Below are 20,946 nucleotides of genomic sequence, written 5' to 3'. Positions count from 1 at the left end.
TAGGGAACACATGCAATCTCAGTCACTCCCCCCCAACCCAACAATAGGGTCATGGTTGGGGTTAGGGAACACATGCAATCTCAGTCACTCCCCCCAACCCAACAATAGGGTCATGGTTGGGGTCAGGGAACACATGCAATCTCAGTCACTCCCCCCCCAACCCAACAATAGGGTCATGGTTGGGGTTAGAGAACACATGCAATCTCAGTCACTCCCCCCAACCCAACAATAGGGTCATGGTTGGGGTTAGGGAACACATGCAATCTCAGTCACTCCCCCCAATTCTTCCATCAACTATGCCTGATTCCTCATGTGTTTGGTTCTGGTGACCATTTCAGTTGTTCTTGTATGAGGCTATAATGTGTCCTCTGACATACTACTATGCAAATGGAACTCTATTCCCTATATAGTGCACTACTTTTGACCAGAGCCTTATGGAACCAGGTCAAAAGTAGTGCACTAATAGGGTATAGGGTGCCATTTGAGAGACAACCGTATACCGCTGTGTTACGTGGGTAGGGTTGATTGGGGGTGATTCTCATTTGACTGGGAGGAGGGAGTGTCGTCATGGAAAGTCAGGACTCAATGGGGATAAACAACAACGTAACAAATCAATTCTGCAATTGGAAAAAACAATTCATCACAGAGGACACTCCTCATTCTTCCATGAAACCTCTATTATAGACCTCTGTGTGTGTTGTGTGTGTGGGGGGTTTAAGGTTGTCGTAGACTATCACTTCAGCTTTAATAGACATCAGTACAGATCAGATGATATGATCATGTATATAGTGTAGTTATGAGACACAGCTTCAATAGACAACACAACAACAGAAACCTGTTTCAATGACATTTTCATTCTTACACAGTCCACCTACAGGGCCGCTGCAGGAGAAAGGAATTAGGTGGTTCTGATTCATTATAAAGCTAATACCATGAACTCTTCAATGAAATATTATTCAAAACCACATATCAAACCATTTACATTTGATCCCTTACAGAGCTCTTAAGATAAGAACAATGTGACAATTTACAAAGTGCATGATTTCATTAATCTGTGAAAAAAGGCATAATTACATGTTTTATTCCATTCTACTTCACATGCCTAGTTCAAGTTTGAAGCATTTAAAGTTACTGAACATGGGAATGAGGTGACACCAATGTCAGTTACTTACATTCATATTTACAGTAATTACAAGAATGAGTTGCTAATAACAGACCCTGGATATCTGACATAGCAGTACATGTTAAGTCAGTAGTTGTCAAAAACACCTTCCCTGCAAAACCTGCACTCTTAAATCAAAACAGTAAATGGCTGTGCCTGTCTACCATTCACACCATTATGGCTGTTTACACAGGCAGCCCAATTCAGGTATTTAGCCCAATTATTGGCAAAAGATTTGATCTGATTTTTAGGGGGGGCAAAATATTAGAATTGGGCTGCCTGTGTAAACAGCCTATGTTCTCATCACAGTGGTGCACAGTGGTGCTTTATTTAGGAGCAGTCAAAAGGTTGATTCCTTCAGCCCTACCAGCCAAACCCCTACCAGCCAAACCCCTACCAGCCAAACCCCTTTCATAAACACTACAACAGATCCTTCTGTACCACCTCTCACAGCTCAAAGGCAACAACATCCTGCCTGAGCTGCAGAAATTCAAATGGACCGCAGTCATATCACATGATCTACATCAAGCAGATATGGAGTCCAGAGGAGGCTGGTGGGAGGAGCTATAGGAGGACAGGCTCATTGTAATGGCTGGAATGAAAAAATGGAACGGAATCAAACATATGGAAACCACATTTAACTCGGTTCCATTTATTCCATTCCAACCATTACAATGAGCCTTTCCTCCTATAGCTTCTTCCACCAGCCTCCACTGATGGAGTCATATCAAAGCACATTATGTTTATTTTCAAGTGGAAATGAGTTTCTCAGCAGCTACCGCCTGCAGTGCCTTTTTGAACTTTAACCTCTGCAGGTCTCTTCCAATAGTTTGGGGATGAAGGGCAAGCCCTCGTACATGTCAGACCTTTACAGCTCCTATATTATCTTCATAATCAGTCTAAATTAGTGTCTCTCAGCCTGTCTGACCTTTCACCTCTAGACGTCCCCTACAGTTTGGAGATTAAGGGCAAGCCCTCGTACATGTCGGCCTTCAGTTTGCACCATTCAGCCAGCCTCTGGATGGCGCTCTTCTCCAGAGCCAGCACCGACGCTGCCTTGTTCAGCTTGGCTTCGTTCCTCTCCAGGTAGCGAGTTCCTTCCTCCTGCAGGAAGGTGAGCCTCTCCGGCGGCTCTCGTCCAATGGGATGTCCTCGCTCATGTAGGGGTTGAAACGGAAGTAGGTGTTGGGTGGAAGGAGGGCGTCCAGCATGATGTGGACCTCTGACGGGGAGAGAAGAGGTGAGGGAGGTTAGGTCATGTTGCTGGAGTACAGTTAAATCATTTTATATCTTGATAGCTATCATGTTGTTAGTGTAGCTAGTTTAGAGGTAGAGGAAGCAGCTGTCTGGGAGAAGGAGAGAGCATGACGTGGACTTCTGATGAGGGAGACAAAGTTAGTCCATATGTCACTGGTTTATTATGACTTCCTACTTTATAGAGATCCATCAAGTTGTTAATAGTGCCATCACCCGCACACACTGACTAAACATCACTCAGACTGACCATCTACACAGGTAGGCATCAGAGAGAGGTCAAGTACTGGGGAGCTGATGAATGAGAGGAATCAGAGAGGTCAAGTACTGGGGAGCTGATGAATGAGAGGAATCAGAGAGGTCAAGTACTGGGGAGCTGATGAATGAGAGGAATCAGAGAGGTCAAGTACTGGGGAGCTGATGAATGAGAGGAATCAGAGAGAGGTCAAGTACTGGGGAGCTGATGAATGAGAGGAATCAGAGAGAGGTCAAGTACTGGGGAGCTGATGAATGAGAGGAATCAGAGAGAGGTCAAGTACTGGGGAGCTGATGAATGAGAGGAATCAGAGAGGTCAAGTACTGGGGAGCTGATGAATGAGAGGAATCAGAGAGAGGTCAAGTACTGGGGAGCTGATGAATGAGAGGAATCAGAGAGAGGTCAAGTACTGGGGAGCTGATGAATGAGAGGAATCAGAGAGGTCAAGTACTGGGGAGCTGATGAATGAGAGGAATCAGAGAGAGGTCAAGTACTGGGGAGCTGATGAATGAGAGGAATCAGAGAGAGGTCAAGTACTGGGGAGCTGATGAATGAGAGGAATCAGAGAGGTCAAGTACTGGGGAGCTGATGAATGAGAGGAATCAGAGAGAGGTCAAGTACTGGGGAGCTGATGAATGAGAGGAATCAGAGAGAGGTCAAGTACTGGGGAGCTGATGAATGAGAGGAATCAGAGAGGTCAAGTACTGGGGAGCTGATGAATGAGAGGAATCAGAGAGAGGTCAAGTACTGAGGAGCTGATGAATGAGAGGAATCAGAGAGGTCAAGTACTGGGGAGCTGATGAATGAGAGGAATCAGAGAGAGGTCAAGTACTGGGGAGCTGATGAATGAGAGGAATCAGAGAGAGGTCAAGTACTGGGGAGCTGATGAATGAGAGGAATCAGAGAGAGGTCAAGTACTGGGGAGCTGATGAATGAGAGGAATCAGAGAGAGATCAAGTACTGGGGAGCTGATGAATGAGAGGAATCAGAGAGAGGTCAAGTACTGGGGAGCTGATGAATGAGAGGAATCAGAGAGAGGTCAAGTACTGGGGAGCTGATGAATGAGAGGAATCAGAGAGAGGTCAAGTACTGGGGAGCTGATGAATGAGAGGAATCAGAGAGAGATCAAGTACTGGGGAGCTGATGAATGAGAGGAATCAGAGAGAGATCAAGTACTGGGGAGCTGATGAATGAGAGGAATCAGAGAGAGGTCAAGTACTGGGGAGCTGATGAATGAGAGGAATCAGAGAGGTCAAGTACTGGGGAGCTGATGAATGAGAGGAATCAGAGAGGTCAAGTACTGGGGAGCTGATGAATGAGAGGAATCAGAGAGGTCAAGTACTGGGGAGCTGATGAATGAGAGGAATCAGAGAGAGGTCAAGTACTGGGGAGCTGATGAATGAGAGGAATCAGAGAGGTCAAGTACTGGGGAGCTGATGAATGAGAGGAATCAGAGAGGTCAAGTACTGGGGAGCTGATGAATGAGAGGAATCAGAGAGGTCAAGTACTGGGGAGCTGATGAATGAGAGGAATCAGAGAGAGGTCAAGTACTGGGGAGCTGATGAATGAGAGGAATCAGAGAGGTCAAGTACTGGGGAGCTGATGAATGAGAGGAATCAGAGAGAGTCAAGTACTGGGGAGCTGATGAATGAGAGGAATCAGAGAGAGGTCAAGTACTGGGGAGCTGATGAATGAGAGGAATCAGAGAGGTCAAGTACTGGGGAGCTGATGAATGAGAGGAATCAGAGAGGTCAAGTACTGGGGAGCTGATGAATGAGAGGAATCAGAGAGGTCAAGTACTGGGGAGCTGATGAATGAGAGGAATCAGAGAGGTCAAGTACTGGGGAGCTGATGAATGAGAGGAATCAGAGAGAGGTCAAGTACTGGGGAGCTGATGAATGAGAGGAATCAGAGAGGTCAAGTACTGGGGAGCTGATGAATGAGAGGAATCAGAGAGAGGTCAAGTACTGGGGAGCTGATGAATGAGAGGAATCAGAGAGGTCAAGTACTGGGGAGCTGATGAATGAGAGGAATCAGAGAGAGGTCAAGTACTGGGGAGCTGATGAATGAGAGGAATCAGAGAGGTCAAGTACTGGGGAGCTGATGAATGAGAGGAATCAGAGAGGTCAAGTACTGGGGAGCTGATGAATGAGAGGAATCAGAGATAGGTCTAGTACTGGGGAGCTGATGAATGAGAGGAATCAGAGAGGTCAAGTACTGGGGAGCTGATGAACTTGATGTGCTGAGATGTGTAGGTCAAAATGAAATCATTGAAGGAGTGACTGAAATACAGCATGAGACAAAACAATGGTCTTCCAACCCCTAACAGGGACTACATGCAGCGAATGATTCACTTAATGAGATTCACAGAAAACAATTGACATCCAACTACATGCAGTGTCTGTTTTAGTGAAGCACGTCTCTGACTGACTGACTGACTGACTGACTGACTGATGCGCTGACTGGCTGGCTGACTGGTTGGCTGACTTTAATCTGATGTTAGAAATAACCTAATGTGGTTTCATCCCTGTCAAAGGACAGATGTGGACAGTGGACAAACTATACACACACCAACTACACACACCACACACACTCCATGGTCCTCTGTGTGACCCACCCTCTGTGTCTGTAGCACTGCTGATGACGTTGGTGATCTTGGCTTTGAGACTGGTGGAGGTGGTGTTGTTCTTGTTGACGGTCTCATAGCGACCCGCACCCAGGAGACAACACACTGCACTGGGGTGTTGGGCCACAGCAGCTTACACTCATGGATGGCCAACGCTGTGGGGTTGTTGATGAGGAGACCACCATCCTGGAAACACAGAGACAATCTGACTTTAGAAAATACCACAAGGACTTTAGACAGACCGCTATGTTGTTAAACTGTTTACATACTGCTTTACTCATCTCATATGTATATACTAGATTCTATTGTATTTTAGTCTATGCCACTCCGACATTGCTCATTCCTAATATTTATATATTCCTTAATTACATTATTTTACTTTTAGGTTTGTGTTTATTGTTAGATATTACTGCACTATTGAAGCTAGGAACACAAGCATTTAGCTACACCTGCAATAACATCTGCTAATGTGACCAATACAATCTGATTTGATTTAATGTTTATGTCTGCATTCTTATCTTGTATGTAAAAGGTACATGACATTAAGCTTGGTAAATGTACTGGTAAATGTCTAATAATATTGAGGTAGAACATAGTAAATCACCATGTCCTAGTACATAATGTCTGAGGTAGAACATAGTAAATCACCACCATGTCCTAGTACATAATGTCTGAGGTAGAACATAGTAAATCACCACCATGTCCTAGTACATAATGTCTGAGGTAGAACATAGTAAATCACCACCATGTCCTAGTACATAATGTCTGAGGTAGAACATAGTAAATCACCACCATGTCCTAGTACATAATGTCTGAGGTAGAACATAGTAAATCACCACCATGTCCTAGTACATAATGTCTGAGGTAGAACATAGTAAATCACCACCATGTCCTAGTACATAATGTCTGAGGTAGAACATAGTAAATCATCACCATGTCCTAGTACATAATGTCTGAGGTAGAACATAGTAAATCATCACCATGTCCTAGTACATAATGTCTGAGGTAGAACATAGTAAATCATCACCATGTCCTAGTACATAATGTCTGAGGTAGAACATAGTAAATCACCACCATGTCCTAGTACATAATGTCTGAGGTAGAACATAGTAAATCACCATGTCCTAGTACATAATGTCTGAGGTAGAACATAGTAAATCACCATGTCCTAGTACATAATGTCTGAGGTAGAACATAGTAAATCACCACCATGTCCTAGTACATAATGTCTGAGGTAGAACATAGTAAATCACCACCATGTCCTAGTACATAATGTCTGAGGTAGAACATAGTAAATCATCACCATGTCCTAGTACATAATGTCTGAGGTAGAACATAGTAAATCACCACCATGTCCTAGTACATAATGTCTGAGGTAGAACATAGTAAATCACCACCATGTCCTAGTACATAATGTCTGAGGTAGAACATAGTAAATCATCACCATGTCCTAGTACATAATGTCTGAGGTAGAACATAGTAAATCACCACCATGTCCTAGTACATAATGTCTGAGGTAGAACATAGTAAATCACCACCATGTCCTAGTACATAATGTCTGAGGTAGAACATAGTAAATCATCACCATGTCCTAGTACATAATGTCTGAGGTAGAACATAGTAAATCACCATGTCCTAGTACATAATGTCTGAGGTAGAACATAGTAAATCACCATGTCCTAGTACATAATGTCTGAGGTAGAACATAGTAAATCACCATGTCCTAGTACATAATGTCTGAGGTAGAACATAGTAAATCACCATGTCCTAGTACATAATGTCTGAGGTAGAAACATAGTAAATCATCACCATGTCCTAGTACATAATGTCTGAGGTAGAACATAGTAAATCATCACCATGTCCTAGTACATAATGTCTGAGGTAGAACATAGTAAATCACCATGTCCTAGTACATAATGTCTGAGGTAGAACATAGTAAATCACCACCATGTCCTAGTACATAATGTCTGAGGTAGAACATAGTAAATCACCATGTCCTAGTACATAATGTCTGAGGTAGAACATAGTAAATCATCACCATGTCCTAGTACATAATGTCTGAGGTAGAACATAGTAAATCATCACCATGTCCTAGTACATAATGTCTGAGGTAGAACATAGTAAATCACCACCATGTCCTAGTACATAATGTCTGAGGTAGAACATAGTAAATCACCACCATGTCCTAGTACATAATGTCTGAGGTAGAACATAGTAAATCACCATGTCCTAGTACATAATGTCTGAGGTAGAACATAGTAAATCACCACCATGTCCTAGTACATAATGTCTGAGGTAGAACATAGTAAATCACCACCATGTCCTAGTACATAATGTCTGAGGTAGAACATAGTAAATCACCATGTCCTAGTACATAATGTCTGAGGTAGAACATAGTAAATCACCACCATGTCCTAGTACATAATGTCTGAGGTAGAACATAGTAAATCACCATGTCCTAGTACATAATGTCTGAGGTAGAACATAGTAAATCACCATGTCCTAGTACATAATGTCTGAGGTAGAACATAGTAAATCATCACCATGTCCTAGTACATAATGTCTGAGGTAGAACATAGTAAATCACCATGTCCTAGTACATAATGTCTGAGGTAGAACATAGTAAATCACCACCATGTCCTAGTACATAATGTCTGAGGTAGAACATAGTAAATCACCATGTCCTAGTACATAATGTCTGAGGTAGAACATAGTAAATCATCACCATGTCCTAGTACATAATGTCTGAGGTAGAACATAGTAAATCATCACCATGTCCTAGTACATAATGTCTGAGGTAGAACATAGTAAATCACCACCATGTCCTAGTACATAATGTCTGAGGTAGAACATAGTAAATCACCACCATGTCCTAGTACATAATGTCTGAGGTAGAACATAGTAAATCATCACCATGTCCTAGTACATAATGTGTCTTTATGACTCCAATAGACAAGCATGCATCATTACAAACCAGCGCACGCTAGAAGATGTGAAAAATAGGTTTAGCATCAAGCATGTCTTCAGGGGGAGGAGTGACCAGAATACAGCTTCCACAGCTGCCTTGAAGTGCGCCAATTACCCTGAGGTATACCTGGAGTTACTGAGTGATAGAGAATGTGTGTGTCTCCTCTCCTTGTCAGCAGTCCTCCAGCAGCTCGTTTCCAGAGTCATGTGAGGTCAAGGTTTAATGAAACGCCCCAGGCCCTGATCAATGCTGCTCTGTATCTAAACACCAGGTCTGTTTAATGAAACGCCCCAGGCCCTGATCAATGCTGCTCTGTATCTAAACACCAGGTCTGTTTAATGAAACGCCCCAGGCCCTGATCAATGCTGCTCTGTATCTAAACACCAGGTCTGTTTAATGAAACGCCCCAGGCCCTGATCAATGCTGCTCTGCTTCTAAACACCAGGTCTGTTTAATGAAACGCCCCAGGCCCTGATCAATGCTGCTCTGCTTCTAAACACCAGGTCTGTTTAATGAAACGCCCCAGGCCCTGATCAATGCTGCTCTGCTTCTAAACACCAGGTCTGTTTAATGAAACGCCCCAGGCCCTGATCAATGCTGCTCTGCATCTAAACACCAGGCCTGTTTAATGAAACGCCCCAGGCCCTGATCAATGCTGCTCTGCTTCTAAACACCAGGTCTGTATGAAACCCCCAGGCCCTGATAATGCTGCTCTGCATCTAAACACCAGGCCTGTTTAAGCTGCCTGACCTGGGACTACGAGGCTGTTCTACTGGCCCACCAGGCTTGTGGAAACACGTTCCTAGCGACCCCTCCAGGGCTGGTGAGAAGTGGTACACAGTCGAATACACCCCAGAGATGAATAGAGTCTGCTTGCCTGTAGGGTGATAGTGGTCTGAATAACAAGGAGTTAAACGTATGGTAGAAATGTCTTTCTGACCAGGCCAACAAAAGGGAAACAACAAGTGTATTACACATACAGGGTAGGATAGCTCAATTACCTCAATGTTGTACAATCACCTCAACAGAGTCGGTGCTCCACAGTATAAAGAGGCTTTGAGACGGTACAATTAATTATTCACGTCTCATTTCCAGAAGCAGTTGTGAATGTCAGCGGCTGCAGACAGACAAGATTAGCCAGACAGAGGCTAAGTAAGGGCTCTCTCTCACTCACAGACACACAGACACACACACACACACACACACTTACTTGAGAGTGTGTGTGTCAGGCTACTCTGTGTGCTCCAGACACTAGCTGAGCAGTGACCTTGTCTTGGCAAGGCCAGGTTTAGTCTTTTTACTTATTTCTTCCCTCTCTCTTAGCTACCCTCTCCAAGTCCACTTACTCTGGGACTTCATCCACTAAGTATGCGTCCAAAATGGCACCCTATTTCCTATATAGTGCACTACTTCTGAGAGCCCTATGGGCCCTGGTAATAAGTAATGCACTACATAGGGAATAGGGTGTAATTTGGAATGCAGTCTGGGTGAAGGGTTTTCAAACTGGGCTGTTTGGATAGGATTAAACTGCTAAAACAATGATCTACTCATGGTGAACTGTGGGAGAGAGTGTGGCTCACAATAAGGCCTTGACTCCTGCTGACTGCAGGTCAAAGGTCATTTCCACTCTGTGGGGGTCGGAGCTACAACAGCTCCCTGGGCTAAGCCTCTCTCTCAACAACCTCACTGGCTTCTCACTACAGAGACACTAAAGAGAAACAACACAATGAGTCTCCAGTGTTGCCATGGCGTTATATCCAGCACTGCCTCTTCTAAAAACACTCCAGGAATTGGAATAAGGAAGTGGGCCCTGACTGGCATGAAAGTGTCACTATTTGGGCTTTCAATCTAGAGGAAATGTCAGTCAACAGTGATAGTGAACATATTACAAGACAATTCTCAGTGCTAACTGTTGTTTTTAATTAGGTGATTATTTGTTGTTCCTCAGGCTCTTGAGACCTGTTAACCAACAAGCCAAAGTGATTCTCCTGTTGTGCATCATCGTGACTAAGCAGAGATTTCATGGCACCTTAATGCGTCTTGACACTTCGCTGCAGGCCTCATGATTAAACACTAAACTAGCCAAATAAAACCTTGCCTGTTTGCATTTAAACTGTGACCAGATCACTGGTCTTTATGTTATCATGATACAGTATGACCCTGGTACAGTGTGACCAGATCCCTGGTCTTTATGTTATCATGATACAGTATGTCCCTGGTACAGTATGTCCCTGGTACAGTGTGACCAGATCACTGGTCTTTATGTTATCATGATACAGTATGTCCCTGGTACAGTGTGACCAGATCACTGGTCTTTATGTTATCATGATACAGTATGACCCTGGTACAGTATGTCCCTGGTACAGTGTGACCAGATCACTGGTCTTTATGTTATCATGATACAGTATGTCCCTGGTACAGTGTGACCAGATCACTGGTCTTTATATTATCATGATACAGTATGTCCCTGGTACAGTGTGACCAGATCACTGGTCTTTATGTTATCATGATACAGTATGTCCCTGGTACAGTGTGACCAGATCACTGGTCTTTATATTATCATGATACAGTATGTCCCTGGTACAGTGTGACCAGATCACTGGTCTTTATGTTATCATGATACAGTATGTCCCTGGTACAGTATGACCAGATCACTGGTCTTTATGTTATCATGATACAGTATGTCCCTGGTACAGTGTGACCAGATCACTGGTCTTTATGTTATCATGATACAGTATGTCCCTGGTACAGTGTGACCAGATCACTGGTCTTTATGTTATCATGATACAGTATGTCCCTGGTACAGTATGACCCTGGTACAGTGTGACCAGATCACTGGTCTTTATGTTATCATGATACAGTATGTCCCTGGTACAGTGTGACCAGATCACTGGTCTTTATGTTATCATGATACAGTATGTCCCTGGTACAGTGTGACCAGATCACTGGTCTTTATGTTATCATGATACAGTATGTCCCTGGTACAGTATGACCCTGGTACAGTGTGACCAGATCACTGGTCTTTATGTTATCATGATACAGTATGTCCCTGGTACAGTGTGACCAGATCCCTGGTCTTTATGTTATCATGATACAGTATGTCCCTGGTACAGTATGACCCTGGTACAGTGTGACCAGATCACTGGTCTTTATGTTATCATGATACAGTATGTCCCTGGTACAGTGTGACCAGATCACTGGTCTTTATGTTATCATGATACAGTATGTCCCTGGTACAGTGTGACCCTGGTACAGTGTGACCAGATCACTGGTCTTTATGTTATCATGATACAGTATGTCCCTGGTACAGTATGACCAGATCACTGGTCTTTATGTTATCATGATACAGTATGTCCCTGGTACAGTGTGACCAGATCACTGGTCTTTATGTTATCATGATACAGTATGTCCCTGGTACAGTGTGACCAGATCACTGGTCTTTATGTTATCATGATACAGTATGTCCCTGGTACAGTGTGACCAGATCACTGGTCTTTATATTATCATGATACAGTATGTCCCTGGTACAGTATGTCCCTGGTACAGTGTGACCAGATCACTGGTCTTTATGTTATCATGATACAGTATGTCCCTGGTACAGCTGGTACAGTGTGACCAGATCACTGGTCTTTATATTATCATGATACAGTATGTCCCTGGTACAGTGTGACCAGATCCCTGGTCTTTATGTTATCATGATACAGTATGTCCCTGGTACAGTGTGACCAGATCACTGGTCTTTATATTATCATGATACAGTATGTCCCTGGTACAGTATGACCCTGGTACAGTGTGACCAGATCACTGGTCTTTATGTTATCATGATACAGTATGTCCCTGGTACAGTATGTCCCTGGTACAGTGTGACCAGATCACTGGTCTTTATGTTATCATGATACAGTATGTCCCTGGTACAGTATGACCAGATCCCTGGTCTTTATATTATCATGATACAGTATGTCCCTGGTACAGTATGTCCCTGGTACAGTGTGACCAGATCACTGGTCTTTATATTATCATGATACAGTATGTCCCTGGTACAGTATGTCCCTGGTACAGTGTGACCAGATCACTGGTCTTTATGTTATCATGATACAGTATGTCCCTGGTACAGTATGACCAGATCACTGGTCTTTATGTTATCATGATACAGTATGACCCTGGTACAGTGTGACCAGATCCCTGGTCTTTATATTATCATGATACAGTATGTCCCTGGTACAGTGTGACCAGATCACTGGTCTTTATGTTATCATGATACAGTATGTCCCTGGTACAGTGTGACCAGATCACTGGTCTTTATGTTATCATGATACAGTATGTCCCTGGTACAGTATGACCCTGGTACAGTGTGACCAGATCACTGGTCTTTATGTTATCATGATACAGTATGTCCCTGGTACAGTATGACCCTGGTACAGTGTGACCAGATCACTGGTCTTTATGTTATCATGATACAGTATGTCCCTGGTACAGTGTGACCAGATCACTGGTCTTTATGTTATCATGATACAGTATGTCCCTGGTACAGTGTGACCAGATCACTGGTCTTTATGTTATCATGATACAGTATGTCCCTGGTACAGTGTGACCAGATCCCTGGTCTTTATGTTATCATGATACAGTATGTCCCTGGTACAGTATGTCCCTGGTACAGTGTGACCAGATCACTGGTCTTTATGTTATCATGATACAGTATGTCCCTGGTACAGTGTGACCAGATCACTGGTCTTTATGTTATCATGATACAGTATGTCCCTGGTACAGTATGACCAGATCACTGGTCTTTATGTTATCATGATACAGTATGTCCCTGGTACAGTATGACCCTGGTACAGTGTGACCAGATCACTGGTCTTTATGTTATCATGATACAGTATGTCCCTGGTACAGTGTGACCAGATCACTGGTCTTTATGTTATCATGATACAGTATGTCCCTGGTACAGTGTGACCAGATCACTGGTCTTTATGTTATCATGATACAGTATGTCCCTGGTACAGTGTGACCAGATCACTGGTCTTTATGTTATCATGATACAGTATGTCCCTGGTACAGTATGCCCTGGTACAGTGTGACCAGATCACTGGTCTTTATGTTATCATGATACAGTATGTCCCTGGACCCTGGTACAGTGTGACCAGATCACTGGTCTTTATGTTATCATGATACAGTATGTCCCTGGTACAGTGTGACCAGATCACTGGTCTTTATGTTATCATGATACAGTATGTCCCTGGTACAGTGTGACCAGATCACTGGTCTTTATGTTATCATGATACAGTATGTCCCTGGTACAGTGTGACCAGATCACTGGTCTTTATGTTATCATGATACAGTATGTCCCTGGTACAGTGTGACCAGATCACTGGTCTTTATGTTATCATGATACAGTATGTCCCTGGTACAGTGTGACCAGATCACTGGTCTTTATGTTATCATGAGTATGTGTACAGTATGCCCTGGCCCTGGTACAGTGTGACCAGATCACTGGTCTTTATGTTATCATGATACAGTATGTCCCTGGTACAGTGTGACCAGATCACTGGTCTTTATATTATCATGATACAGTATGTCCCTGGTACAGTGTGACCAGATCACTGGTCTTTATGTTATCATGATACAGTATGTCCCTGGGCCTGGTACAGTGTGACCAGATCACTGGTCTTTATATTATCATGATACAGTATGTCCCTGGTACAGTATGACCAGATCACTGGTCTTTATGTTATCATGATACAGTATGTCCCTGGCAAACTAACATGCTGAAGGTAACAAGGTAACTAGCACACAAGCTGTGAAGGAAGTTCTATAGAACCACAGTACAGTGCTGTTCAGTGCCTCTGTCAAAATAACAACCAAGCTTTGTTCTGGTACCTTAGAGTTAGAGGACTCTAGATGGATAAAACTCGTGTTGGCATGGCCATTGCGGGCTTCCACAATTTTAAAGAAGTCTGGGTGGGACTTCCTATGGGTTAAGGAAGGATCACATGATTCCATCTGGGTCATCAGGAGGGATCAGCGAATGAATTATACTCATGAGGTGTGGACACTTTCAGTTTGTTAGCTAAATCATAGAAGTAGTAGAAGAAAATGGACTGCTTCAAAATGGAGATGGCCTCGATGGCGCTGCCTGTGCACTCACAGACACCATAATGGCACATATATAAAGATATCTCTATCTATCCATGTGGGCACCTTACAATTATTACCAGGAAGTACAGACAGGAAACTGTCATTTTCAAATGATATACAAGACAAAGAAAACATATACAAGACAAAAAAATAAAAAAATAACGTTATTTATACAAGTGAGAACATATTCTGCTTTGCAAGGACAACCTGTCAAAAAGGTCATATTAACTTATCACCAAAACCCTTTTAACGGCTGATCCAATTGTCTTGCAATGACTCCAGCTGAGGAGAAGAGGGTAAACTGCTGAGAGGAAAGCCCCAATTACACATGAGGACCTGATCAATGGTCCTGGGAATCCTCTGTTTCTCAGTAAGACAGACAGGGACAGAGCCCTCTTTAACTGGATTGGAGTAGGCTGTGAACCAATTACAACACACGAGAGAGAGATAGAGAGAAAGAGAGAAATGAGAAAAAGAGAGAAATGAGAAAAATATGTTGACAAGGGAGAGTTGGCATGGTAGAGCAAACAGAGGAGGTCTGAATGTCTAGGAAGTCTGAGAGAAGGTTAATATTGACTGAGTATAGATCCATCCACACACAGCTACAGAGAGAGAACACAGCATTGGGCCCTTCCTGTTTATTTATTTATTTGTTTATTTGTCAAGGGCCATGTACAACATGCCACTGCACCAGATTTAGCTAGATAGCCCATTTTAATCTGGAGTTCCTGGGCTATTATTAGTATTATAAAAGGTCAATGATTTTCTCGTACGTTGGTCACCTAGTGATTGGGCTAATTTGGGAATCCTTTCCAGCTTCTCACAGAGAGATAAAGCCACAGTGTGGTTGGAACCTGGCCACACCTTAACATCACAGTTAATTACCACTGTAGATGAAACTTTCACCTGAATCTCACAGTCCTTCTCCATAGCCCACAAATGACCAAAACACTATTGACACTAAACACTAAAATAACTGCTTAGGCATCCTGTTCCCCATTATACTTGTTAGTATTATTCAAATAAACAATGCTAGGAATATGCTTGTCTATTTTCTTCATGACTGAGCCAACCACTCCCCCTATAATAGTCCTGGTAGTGAGTGTTGATCCAAAGGTCTCCTCGCCACAGTATTTCATTACGCCAGCTGGTTCTATTCCCTGACCTCTATGGTCACATAGCCTTAATGAGGGTCAACCTTCCAATCACTATATACCTTTTTCCAATCACAACAAGTCAACATTCTTGGCCTATATCTGTGTTGGAGTCAGGAAGTAAACAAAAAAAAAACAATTAAATTCTCATGTTGTCATTGCTTTTCAACAAGGAAAATTGGAATTTTAGTTTACGTATACAAAGAAAAAGGCAATGTCATAATTTCACAAGTAAGATAATATGGCCATGAGCTTGGATTGAAATCCCCATAACAACAGCAGGTCATTTAGCTAGCTATAACAAACAAACCTGCTCATTTAAATCCCCATAACAGCAGCAGGTCATTTAGCTAGCTATAACAAACAAACCTGCTCATTTAAATCCCCATAACAGCAGCAGGTCATTTAGCTAGCTATAACAAACACACCTGCTCATTTAAATCCCCATAACAGCAGGTCATTTAGCTAGCTATAACAAACAAACCTGCTCATTTAAATCCCCATAACAGCAGCAGGTCATTTAGCTAGCTATAACAAACAAACCTGCTCATTTAAATCCCCATAACAGCAGTAGGTCATTTAGCTAGCTATAACAAACAAACCTGCTCATTTAAATCCCCATAACAGCAGGTAATTTAGCTAGCTATAACAAACAAACCTGCTCATTTAAATCCCCATAACAGCAGTAGGTCATTTAGCTAGCTATAACAAACAAACCTGCTCATTTAAATCCCCATAACAGCAGCAGGTCATTTAGCTAGCTATAACAAGCAAACCTGCTCTTTTAAATCCCCATAACAGTAGGTCATTTAGCTAGCTATAACAAACAAACCTGCTCATTTAAATCCCCATAACAGCAGGTCATTTAGCTAGCTATAACAAACAAACCTGCTCATTTAAATCCCCATAACAGCAGCAGGTCATTTAGCTAGCTATAACAAACAAACCTGCTCATTTAAATCCCCATAACAGCAGGTCATTTAGCTAGCTATAACAAACAAGCCTGCTCATTTAAATCCCCATAACAGCAGGTCATTTAGCTAGCTATAACAAACAAACCCGCTCATTTAAATCCCCATAACAGCAGTAGGTCATTTAGCTAGCTATAACAAACAAACCTGCTCATTTAAATCCCCATAACAGCAGCAGGTCATTTAGCTAGCTATAACAAACAAACCTGCTCATTTAAATCCCCATAACAGCAGCAGGTCATTTAGCTAGCTATAACAAACAAACCTGCTCATTTAAATCCCCATAACAGCAGTAGGTCATTTAGCTAGCTATAACAAACAAACCTGCTCATTTAAATCCCCATAACAGCAGCAGGTCATTTAGCTAGCTATAACAAACAAACCCGCTCATTTAAATCCCCATAACAGCAGTAGGTCATTTAGCTAGCTATAACAAACCAACCTGCTCATTTAAATCCCCATAACAGCAGCAGGTCATTTAGCTAGCTATAACAAACAAACCTGCTCATTTAAATTGTTAGGGTTGAACTGGCTATTTGTTTGCATAACCTATATAATATACCGGGGAAGCTATGCTACAATATTAAGTATAGAAACTACGGATAAGTCAACTGCTGAAGACAAGAACTACACCCGGCGACAGGAAGTGCGTCACTAGGCTGGGACCTGCCTGCACGCCGACGTTAGGATGAGCAAGTTTAAACCACGCTCATCCTCGCCCTGACAGGCCAGCATTGAGCGGGAACTATCTCTGTCATAGTATATAAGAGAGAACAATAGGATGTGACGCTCTCTTCTCTGTTTGCCCTGCGTGGTGTCACAGTGAGACCGTATATATATATATATACGAACATCATATTTTCCATTTGTACTATCATTCTATTTATGAATTAAATAAATCATTGCAAAACTAAGTTGCATGGTTTGTTTATATCCTAATACCAGATTCGAATTGGCGCAACGTGACAAAATCCCCATAACAGCAGGTCATTTAGCTAGCTATAACAAACAAACCTGCTCATTTAAATCCCCATAACAGCAGCAGGTCATTTAGCTAGCTATAACAAACAAACCTGCTCATTTAAATCCCCATAACAGCAGCAGGTCATTTAGCTAGCTATAACAAACAAACCTGCTCATTTAAATCCCCATAACAGCAGGTCATTTAGCTAGCTATAACAAACAAACCTGCTCATTTAAATCCCCATAACAGCAGGTCATTTAGCTAGCTATAACAAACACACCTGCTCATTTAAATCCAACCTGAGAGTCCCTGACTGAGGCTTCTCAGCTTCTCTTCATGCATGATATCCTAACACAACACTAGCACAAAATGGATGTACTGGCTCTCGTCTCATTGTTTATCTGTGTCCAGATGGGCAGATGACAGGGAATGGGAGAGAGGATATGTTGCATTCAGCTGAGGCAGAAGAGATCCCATTTTCTGTCCCATTGCCTCATGAACACTGGGGAGGTCGAACTGGGAGCCACGCTCTGCTCATCTCCCCTCTAGACTCTGGGTGTCCCAGAAATAGCACCCTATTCCCTATGTAGTGCACTACTATAGGGCTGTGGTCAAAGGTTGTGCACTATATAGGGAATAGGGTGGCATTTGGGACGTATCCTCTCTGTCACAGTGTATTTATGACGGAACAACATTCATGCTAATGCCAGTAAAACAAACACCAGTGAACTAAACTGCACATGGCTGAGCCAGACTAGCTACATGTTTAAATATACCAGATCACTGTGTATTAGTTCACCATGGATCTACTATAGAACCAGTACTATACAACCGAGCCAGACTAGCTACATGTTTAAATATACCAGATCACTGTGTATTAGTTCACCATGGATCTACTATAGAACCAGTACTATACAACCGAGCCAGACTAGCTACATGTTTAAATATACCAGATCACTGTGTATTAGTTCACCATGGATCTACTATAGAACCAGTACTATACAACCGAGCCAGACTAGCTACATGTTTAAATATACCAGATCACTGTGTATTAGTTCACCATGGATCTACTATAGAACCAGTACTATACAACCGAGCCAGACTAGCTACATGTTTAAATATACCAGATCACTGTGTATTAGTTCACCATGGATCTACTATAGAACCAGTACTATACAACCGAGCCAGACTAGCTACATGTTTAAATATACCAGATCACTGTGTATTAGTTCACCATGGATCTACTATAGAACCAGTACTATACAACCGAGCCAGACTAGCTACATGTTTAAATATACCAGATCACTGTGTATTAGTTCACCATGGATCTACTATAGAACCAGTACTATACAACCGAGCCAGACTAGCTACATGTTTAAATATACCAGATCACTGTGTATTAGTTCACCATGGATCTACTATAGAACCAGTACTATACAACCGAGCCAGACTAGCTACATGTTTAAATATACCAGATCACTGTGTATTAGTTCACCATGGATCTACTATAGAACCAGTACTATACAACCGAGCCAGACTAGCTACATGTTTAAATATACCAGATCACTGTGTATTAGTTCACCATGGATCTACTATAGAACCAGTACTATACAACCTTGCCAGACTAGCTACATGTTTAAATATACCAGATCACTGTGTATTAGTTCACCATGGATCTACTATAGAACCAGTACTATACAACCCAGCCAGACTAGCTACATGTTTAAATATACCAGATCACTGTGTATTAGTTCACCATGGATCTACTATAGAAGCAGTACTATACAACCGAGCCAGACTAGCTACATGTTTAAATATACCAGATCACTGTGTATTAGTTCACCATGGATCTACTATAGAACCAGTACTATACAACCGTAGCAGGCGGTGCGGTAAGCGCAACGCATTAACCGGGGCCACACTTCCTGCCCTCCAGGACATCTACAGCACCCGGTGTCACAGGAAGGACAAGAAGATCATCAAGGACCTCAGCCACCCGATCCACAGCCTGTTCACCCTGCTAACATCTAGAAGGTGGAGAAAGTACAGGTGCATCAAAGCTGGAACCAAGAGACTTAGAAACTCCTATCTCCAGGCCATCAGACTGTTAAATAGTCACCACTAGCCATCCTCCACCCAGTACTCTACCCTGCACCTTAGAGACTGCTGCCCTTGGTACATAGAGTCATTGAACACTGGTCACATTAATAAATGTTTACATACTGTTTCACCCACTTTATACTGTATTCTAGCGATGGCTCATCCTAACTATTATTACATTTTTTTCTGGATGTTTGTGTGTATTGCTAGGTATTATGTGTACGCAACCAATAAACTTAGATTTTATTTACTGTGTAAGGATGGTAGACACAGTGAGAAACAGGTCAACTCCACTGCCTCAGTCAAACTCTGTCTGGCAGATGATCTTTGAGAAATGGCATCTGTGGTGTTGAAGAATAGAGGGAGAGTGAGAATCTGGAGTCCTGAATGACAATGTCGGGTCAAACGGCCAATAGAACATTACTCAGCTCCAAGGGGAATGTAGAGAACAGCACAGAGAAGTATCAACTCCTCCCTGCCTGCTCTCTCCAGGTGGTCACTGGAAATACACATCAGCCTTCTACTACTTCCACTACCATAAAACTACAGCTGAAGCAAGCACACACAATGTCTTCAGGAAATGTACCTTTTTTAGTTGTTGCTTGGTTAAATCAAAGTTGGTCTAGCGGTTCCATACAGACACTCCCAAGTCTTTATTCAAGGCTAAATAAAGGTCAAATAAATAAACCACTCTCTGATTGTGAGGTTCCTAGGATGATTCTGCTTGGCCAATCTAAGAGCTTTGGCTTGGGTCAATGGACTGATGCCAACCCAGGGCACTGGTCCATGTTATTACTGACAGAGTGGAGGGACGGAGTTGGACATTACGACCATTACCGTGGCACCCATCCGCAATGTGTGTGTGCAGGGCCGGCTCCGGGCATAGGCAACATAAGCAGACGTTTAGGGTCCCAGGCCACTAGGGGGCCCCAGACCCCCAAAACAGGAACTCAGTCGGTGTCTCAATTTACTGTTGAGATATGAATAGTAGAATACACAAGATGATAAATGTGGTTGTGCATCAGCAATTTATCTTTTCTTATGTCAGTCACAGTTTGCCATGTCAACTAACAATTTTTTTTATTTTAAAGTTAGTCTAGCCAGCTATCTAAACTTGTAGTAATCATGGTCGAATTACCGACTGGACAGGCATGGCACGTACCCAGGGGCCCTGATCGCCAGGGGGCACCCATTGATTTTGTTAGTCACTCAGATATCATCAACATGGCATGAGTTGTGGAAAAATGTGTAGAAAGTAAAATTGCAGGACATTTGCTTTAAAACTGAAACAATCTCTCTAACCCATTGCAAAATGGGTAGAATTGCAACAACAAAAAACTCTTCCCCTTGGCAACA

The 20,946-nt window shown here is 42.6% G+C and overlaps 1 protein-coding gene across 1 annotated transcript in view; it reads right to left on the bottom strand.

The window, feature by feature from the left end:
• Positions 1–834: 834 nt before the first annotated feature.
• The window catches only part of LOC106596512 (calcium-independent phospholipase A2-gamma), a 32,106-nt gene continuing 11,994 nt past the window's right edge, over positions 835–20,946 (bottom strand). The window contains 4 exon segments of the mRNA XM_045722538.1: positions 835–2,289; positions 2,292–2,384; positions 5,290–5,394; positions 5,397–5,484. Of these exon segments, the coding sequence (XP_045578494.1) occupies positions 2,111–2,289; positions 2,292–2,384; positions 5,290–5,394; positions 5,397–5,484 (465 nt within the window). The 3' untranslated portion in view covers positions 835–2,110.

This window comes from Salmo salar, chromosome ssa07 (genome assembly GCF_905237065.1).
Source record: "Salmo salar chromosome ssa07, Ssal_v3.1, whole genome shotgun sequence".
NCBI classification, from domain to species: domain Eukaryota; kingdom Metazoa; phylum Chordata; class Actinopteri; order Salmoniformes; family Salmonidae; genus Salmo; species Salmo salar.
This window is presented reverse-complemented; position numbering and strand designations above follow the sequence as displayed.